The following is an 8,524-nucleotide window of genomic DNA, read 5'->3' on the forward strand; positions in this document are numbered from 1 at the left end:
GATTAAGCAGACTTGTATTTTTTTTTTTTTTTGGTAAATAAATGTAATTTGTTATACCATTTCGCCCCTTTTGTCGTGATTATTTGTTGAATTAAGTTATACCAAATTCACATTTAGATAACAGTTTTATTGTTCTTTGAAATAGACATTTTCGACCTGCTCATCACTTAATAAAGCTCATCTTAACTATAATTTTATTTTTATGAAAATCATTGACTTCATTGATTTTTAATACTTCACTAACTTTATGTTCTCTGAAATTGACTTTATTGTTCTCTGAAATAGACATTTTGGACCTGCTCATCATTTAATGAAGCTCATCTTAACTATAATTTTATTTTCATGAAGATCATTGACTTCATTGATTTTTTACTTCACTAACTTTATGTTCTAATTCAATACTTGGTGGAATTCTTGACATAAGAAGGATGTTAGTTTTGGAATTTAACTTACAATTTACAGTTTTATAATCAATTATAAAATTTGAATCCAAACACCTTCATCACTTTTGCTAAAATCAATTGTTCTGAATCAGTTCTTTCATAATCAATTATTTGATAATCAATCATGTAATTGTCGCGCCAGACTAGGCGTAATATATATTCTCAAATTATATGAAGTTTATGTGAATTAGATTGAATTTTTAAAAACAACGGTGTAATTATTCTAAAAAAAAATTGTATCTGAACCTAATGTCACGATTATCATATTGTCTCTTAACTTGATGTGTTTGAATAATAATTTCACAGTTTTATAGAATCATTCTCGTCTCGACAAATAGTAAACATCAAAATTAACTCATTAAGGATAAACAAAATTAAAGATACATATGTTATATGCTAATGAAATAATAACAATAATAATTAGATCGTGTACTTACTACCAATAATAAATAAAATAATTAGAAATATTTATAATAATGAATAATTAGAGTAAATTACAAATAGTTCTCAGATATTGTTTATACTTACAAATCTGAAGTTATGAGTTATGATTAATACTTTAGATATTTTAACATACGTTGTGACTTTAACATGGTAGATGAGTCGAAAGGGGAAGGAGGCATGTAATACGTCTTCGGAGCCAAAGTCACAGGCTGATGATCCTTGGTGGTATATGCCACTGGTGTCTCTGCTCATTGAATTAATGTATGAGCATTATAAGAAAGGACACCTCATCTCATCAACATTTAGTGAGCAAATTTGGCGTGAGATCGAGATTGAATTGTCCCAGCGTAATAAAACACAATACACAGTTGCGCAGCTTAAAGGTAAGGCTAACAGGCTTCGAATGCTTTGGCGTAAGTTTTACGATTTGGTGTACAAACGGACTGGTTTTGGTTGGGACCTAACAATGTGCACCGTGACTGCCTCTGAGGATCGTTGGGCTGAATGGATCGCGGTAATTGTATTACATTTCTCATGTTATTTTGATACATATATTCATCATTTCTTGACATACGTCAATTAAGTGTGACTGATTATGCAGGTTAATCCGAGACAGTCTGGCTTGAAAAAGAAGGGTCTTCCTCATTTCGATTTATGTACTGAGATGTTCTCATCTTCTGTGGCCACCGGCAGTAATGCCCGTTCTTGTGCCATGCCTCCTGTCTCCAATAATGACAATGATGAAGTTGATGTAAGCTATCCTGCATTGGATACTGGTAATCCACTCTCATCCGGGCCCGAGAAAATTCCAACAGCAAGAAGAGGCGTGCGGCAAAAAGGGGGGCAAAGTGATCGGTTGAAGCGAGTTGATAAATGCATTGATGCCATAACCGCTTACAATGAAGCCAAAACTCGGAAGCTGGCAAATATTTCCAACGATAATATTGAAGACTGCATGGCTGCGCTATCTAAAATGGAGGGACTACTACGCGATTTATTCTTTGCAGTGCAAGATCAGTTTGTGTTGAAGGTGAGGCATCAAATATTTCTTCTGATGAGTGATGAGGACAAGCGTGCTTGGGTTGAGACATTGAGAAAGTGAACAATTTTTTTTATTTTTATAGGGGCTGCATGAATTTGAAGACAATTTTTTATATACTTGCATGATGTTAGTTGTAGTTGTTTTTCTTTACATCATTTTAAATATTACATGTATGTTGTTCATGGTAATTCATCATTTTACCGACGTCATTAATTTTGTAAGCTGCAAGATTTAAAAAAAATTAGGTATAATTATTGAACTAAAATTAATATTAAATATATTTAGCTGGCTAAAAAAAATTTACAGTAATTTCTTTTCCAGCATTTTGTATTTATCAAAAATATTCATGTTCTTTATCCCTGCTCATACATCAGATTAGTTAGAAGCCTTTTACTCATCTACTTTTCGAAATTTGACTATAATTGAATAGAAGTGTTCGAATTTAATTTTTTTAAAAATAATTTTACATAAGAAAATGAAAACATATTATTACTATCCAATAAACTACAAATTAAAATCAGAGTAGAATGATTTTAAAATCTTTCCAATAAAAATTGTCCAAGTAATTTTTGAAAATATTATTACTAAAACAATTTTGACCAAAAATCCTATATATAAACAAAAATATTTTTTATTCATTTTACACACCTCGTTTGCTTATAATTTAATAAGAATGACAATTTTGCGTTACAATTATTATATTAAAAATAATTCAATTAATTATTCACTTTACTCACCTCATTTTCTTACAATAGATGTAATTGCAAAAATTTCACCAAACCCCCGTCCTTTCAAATTTTGTCACCAACTCTCTTTGTTGTCATTTTGTCACCAACCCACTTTGTTGTCATTTTGTCACGAACCTCCTATCTTGTCAAATAATGGGGGTTGATACACAATTGGCCAAGTATAAAAGAGTACTCTGGCTTGTGTCTAATGCATATTTGCATTAGATTATAAATATATCACCAAGCAATTTGAGCAGAAATAGATAGATGGATGAATCAAGCGGCAACAGTCGTTCTAATAGTTCTTCTGATATGTCCTCGGATGAGGAAAACAACCTCAGGTTAATCCATGAATTGTTAAGCACTTCAATTTTGAAGACGAAACAACCACACAATAATTCAATTCTGCAAGGCTCTGATTGGCTGAGCGAGCTTCTGTCCGGGCACCCCGATCGAATCTACAATATGTTACGTATGAACAAAGAAACATTCCAGAATTTACGCCTGTTCCTAAAAGGGAAAGGTATTTTAATAGACTCGCAACGGACGCGTGTCTCTGTCATGGAATCAGTCGCCATTTTCTTACAAACCGTTGGTTTAAGCGAGCGCCAGCGAACGAGCTGCGAGTGGTTTCAACACTCTTTGGAGACCATCTCCAGGCACATGAAAAGGGTTTCGCGAGCTCTGAATCTTCTTGCACCGGAACTAATTTGTCCTCCAAATTTCAATCATATTCATCTCAGAATCCTTAACAATACACACTTCTTTCCATATTTTAAGGTAATATATACTGCATTCATTTTTTCACCGAAATTATTTATTTTCCACCGAAATTATTTATTTTCCACCGAAATTATTTATTTTTCATCGAAATTATTTTAAGGTAATATGTACTGCATTTTCCTTCTGATAACATTTCAAATTATTTATTATTAGGATTGTGTCGCGCAATTGACGGAACACTTATAGCAGCAAGTGTTCCGGTGTCCATGCAAAATGCATACCGTTCACGTCACGGTGATACATCACAAAATGTTATGGTTGTTTGTGATTTTGACTTGATGTTCACGTATGTCATGGCTAGATGGGAGGGTAGCGCAAATGATGCCCGTGTCTTCATGGACTGCCTAAATAATGATCAGAATTTTCCTTGGCCACCAAATGGTATTACATTTACATTAGTGCTTGTGGAACCGCTAATTTGACAGTTTTCATTGATGATACATATCTCTTGTTATTTCAGGTAAATATTACTTAGTGGATTCCGCTTATCCCGATTTTCCTGGATTCTTGGCGCCGTACCGTCAAGATCGTTATCATATCAACTCCTTTAGAGGTAACAACCAGCAAGCCCATTCACCAAAAGAATTATTTAACCAGCGTCACTCACAGTTGCGTAATGTCATTGAGCGGGCGTTTGGTGTGCTAAAGAATAGATTCCCAATTCTGAAAGGACCTATGCCGCCATACAGCTTAGATCGTCAACGAGATCTTGTTATCGCATGTTGTGTGATCCACAACTTCATACGGAAATTTGGCATAGATGACCAATTTTTTGAACGTGGGAAACGAGGAGAGTTTGACAATGCTAACAATGAAGCAAACGATCAATTTCGTCGTTTGCCTCAACAATCGCAAGAAGATATTGATACGCAATCGGCATTCCGCGATGCAATGGCCGGCCATTTGTGGAATGTTCGAGGGACCGGTAACGACAATATTGATTGAATTATTGTATTTGCGATCGCTTAAAATTGACCAAATTAAAGTAGTTTTATTAAGAAAATATATTTTTAGTATTTTGTGTGTTGGATTTACAGTTCAAATGTTTTATTATACATCTATATATATATATGTCTCCATCTATATCTATCTATCTATATATATATACATTAAATAAATAATGAAATATAATCTCCCAATTAAAAAAATTGTTATTTGCTGTTTCCGTGATTAAGGAGTAGAGATTATTCAAATTGTGTGATGATTTACTGAATGATTTTTTCAACATTCTATTTTTCAAAGTGGCAGTGAAGTGTATTTTGATTAGAGATGTATGTCCAATCAATAATAAAATAACTATTTCTAAAGGTATACATAACAATAATCAAAATATAATAATATTTGTTTCACAATTATTAAAATATTTATAATGTTATGTGTTCTACAATAATGAAAATATTGTGTAACTTTAACTAAAGTGTTGTTTTATTATATTATCGTTAGACCGATATCAAAATGAAATAATTCGCTAAAATTAATTAAGGAATACAAATTCGATATTTTTAATATGTATCGAAATTTTTTATTGAAATTGACCCGATTTCAATTATGATATTTAATTTAATATAGATCACTTTTTATATATAATCAATACGGTATAAAAATATAAAAAATAAGGCAAATGTTGTTTGTATTACAATATATAAATGTAAAAATGATATTGATTATTACAAAAATTTTAATTTTATATAAATGCAAATAACTAATAAGGCAAATATTGTTTGTATTAAAATATATAAATGTAAAAATGATATTCATTATTACAAAAATTGTAATTTTAGATAAATTAAATACACGTCAAATCAATTGTCAATTGCTTGTGGAAGGAAGCAATGAGTTCTCCAAGATATTTGCAGCAAAGTGGTTAACTCATTAATGAAGTATTTTGCATCAATTTTTATTAAATATACATCACTTTTTATATATAATCAATATGGTGCAAAAATATAAAAAATAAGGCAAATGTTGTTTGTATTAAAATATATAAATGTAAAAATGATATTCATTATTAAATATAGATCACTTTTTATATATAATCAATACGGTGCAAAAATATAAAAAAATAAGGCAAATGTTGTTTGTATTAAAATATATAAATGTAAAAATGATTTATTATTATTACAAAAATTGTAATTTTATATAAATTAAATACACATAATCAAATGTCAATTGCATGTGGAAGGAAGCAATGAGTTGTCCAAGAAATTTGCAGCAAAGTTGTTTTTCTAATGATGTATTTTGCATCAAATTTTACTAGTATGTCCCTATTTTTTAGTGTAATTTCCATGCAACCTTCACTTTGCCTATATAATCAATCCGTGCACCATTTCAATCTACCTTCTTCAGCTATAATATCTTCACATCAAACTTTATCTACTGCTTTCTGCTTTGTGCTTTGTGCTTTCTCCTATTTCACAAAACGTGTGAGCAAATTTTTTCTTCTTCTTCATAAAATAAAAAATATGGTTTTAACCGGTTACATATTTCAAGGTGTCGTTTTTTATCGTGAATGGTGGACAAGGGAGATGGAGGACGTATTCGTCCAATCTCTCATCTACTGCAAAAGGCTCGGTATATGGCGCCCAAACCACCACAACATGCAAGCCATCCATTCCGCCCTATTCGACGTGAATAGGGATTTCCGCACGCAAATAAGTTACGGGCGTATACAAGGGTCGACCAACTACGAGATCGCTTTTATACGTTCCAATGGGTGGAAAATCACCCGGGCGTTACATGAAATCACGATGAAAGGAGACTAACGGCGGACGACCAAGTGTGGGATGCCATTAGCCCGAGTATGTTTCGTTATCATTTGATATTGTAAATTTTTTTTTTTTTAACAATAAAACTTGAAATAATTTTCTGTATGCTAATGAATAGGAGAATCGAATGGCTCGATGCTACCAGAATGCATACGAGCCAAAGTGGGAAGAGCTGTGCGAGCTCTTCAATGAGGATGAAAACCTCGACATTCCGGTACCCGACGAGGAGGAAGAAGATGACGATGATGATCTTCTCCCGGAGATTCCAAATATGGAAGCCCCCCTCTCCCCCCCTCCCCCCCAACATGACGAGCCTGCTACCGTCATTTTTGATCCTATTTGCATTGATGCATCGTCGAGCTCGGACGACGAAGATGACGCGGACTTAAACGTCCCAAAGGCGCCAAAAGACGATGGTGCAAGCTCGTCCAATGCGCCGCCGCCGGAGGAACCCCCTAGTAATGGAAAATGATTGTAAAGTTTTTTTTTAATTTGAAGATTGATTTTTATGTAAGCCATTGATGCTTTATTTATGAAAGACCCTCAATTTTGCACGTAATAGTCTTCATAATTCCTATTCTCCTCTCCCATTCACATGCAATATATATATATTCTCAAACATTTTAATTAATTGTTGAATTAATAATATAACAAGGCCAAGTTATGTTATAATCTCTATTTCTTACTCACTGTCTAATAATAAAATTTGTTTGTCTTTTACATGCATCTTCTACTTATAAAAAATATATTTAATCCGATTCACGTCTTTTTTCTATTATTATAAAAAATATATTTTATTATAATAATATACATCTTCTACTTAATCCCATTGACGTCTTTTTTCTATTTATAAAAAATATATTTTATTATAATAATATACATCTTCTACTTTTACATGCATTCTATTTTTTATGTATTTTGTTAATTTGGTTTAAAAATAAAATAATAGTTACTGTTTACTTATACATTTCTATCTATTTTGTATTCCAAATTTTTACTTAATGTTGTTTTTATTATTATAATTTTTCTGTTCGCAACCAATCTTTTTTTTTTTAATGTATTATTATAATTTTTCTGTTCGCAACCAATCTTAAACTCTAAAGTTTGTCATATTGTAATTACATCCCTTTCAATTTTTTTCGTTTCACAGTTAATCACTCCAATGATTTAAATATCTTATAAAATATTGTTACAATTGTTGATTTGTTTTTTGTTCAATTGATTATTTGTTTTTCATTTTTATTTTGGGATTTATTTGCACCGATGAAAGTGGTCTATTATTTCATGACTATTAAATTATTTTAATTTATTTTATAATTATTTAGTTTATTATTCATGATAATTAATTTACTGCTTATTTTTCTGTTCAAATTGATGAAATAATATTCAGAATTTAAAATAATATAAATAGAATTAAAATAAAATAATATAAAAAGGAGATAAATATTCAATCAATTAGGTCAACCCTCATAACTAATTTCTATCACATCAAAAGTACATATACCTATATCCAACATTCTCACACCTATATACCTACATTTGGAAACAACTAAACCAAATATATTCTCAGTTTTCGCACAAAAATTAATAAAGCATTTCCACCCATTTCTAAAAGTTGGAAATTGAAAATGAAAATAAAAACACAACCAAACGTGCCATAATAATCCAATAGATATGCAAGTTTCATGAGACAACTTTAGCTTAAATAACCATAACACGAACTCCAACTCACGGCTTGGTGAGACATAGCAAACAACATAAAATCAGAATTATTAAAGGGATTAACAAGTACCTTTTTCAATCAACGTACGAATATGATGGTTCACAAGTAGACCACCAATAAAAGTGGAATGCAAGCTACCGTTTCCCGAGTGCAACACTATACGTACTCAATAACTAATACAAACATTTGTACTTTGAAGTTTAGATGCAATAGTTTTTTTAGAGAAGGATATGAATGCTATATATATAAACAAAATAAGTAACATATATGTTATAGTCTCAAATATGCCAAAAGACACTGTTTCCATGTGAAGCATCCACAAACAACTTGCAAATAATACGACTGCAGTCAATGTACCAAAAAGCAACACTGCCACAACAGTGCATATCAGTCATGCACTATACAATAAAGCTTAAAAGTTAAATAATGAACTGCCACAACGGTCCAATTTCAGTAAACATAATGATAAAGCTGTCACTGAAATGTTAAATCCAAAATAGTAGTAGCAGAAAATTGCAGTGTATAGTCACAATTGATATATACTACTCATTACACTGCAGCAAAACAGGTATGTATAGTACACCAACACTATATAC

At 31.3% G+C, this 8,524-nt stretch overlaps 1 protein-coding gene across 1 annotated transcript; it reads left to right on the plus strand.

The window, feature by feature from the left end:
- Positions 1 to 1,041: 1,041 nt before the first annotated feature.
- On the plus strand, positions 1,042 to 1,989 carry LOC105155452 (uncharacterized). The gene is made up of 2 exons (XM_011071327.2): positions 1,042 to 1,401; positions 1,489 to 1,989. The coding sequence occupies exons 1-2, from the start codon at positions 1,042 to 1,044 to the stop codon at positions 1,987 to 1,989; spliced, it is 861 nt and encodes a 286-aa protein (XP_011069629.2).
- Positions 1,990 to 8,524: the final 6,535 nt, after the last annotated feature.

Source organism: Sesamum indicum, linkage group LG2, assembly GCF_026168435.1.
Source record: "Sesamum indicum cultivar Baizhima isolate 11 linkage group LG2, ASM2616843v1, whole genome shotgun sequence".
Classification (NCBI taxonomy): Eukaryota; Viridiplantae; Streptophyta; class Magnoliopsida; order Lamiales; family Pedaliaceae; genus Sesamum; species Sesamum indicum.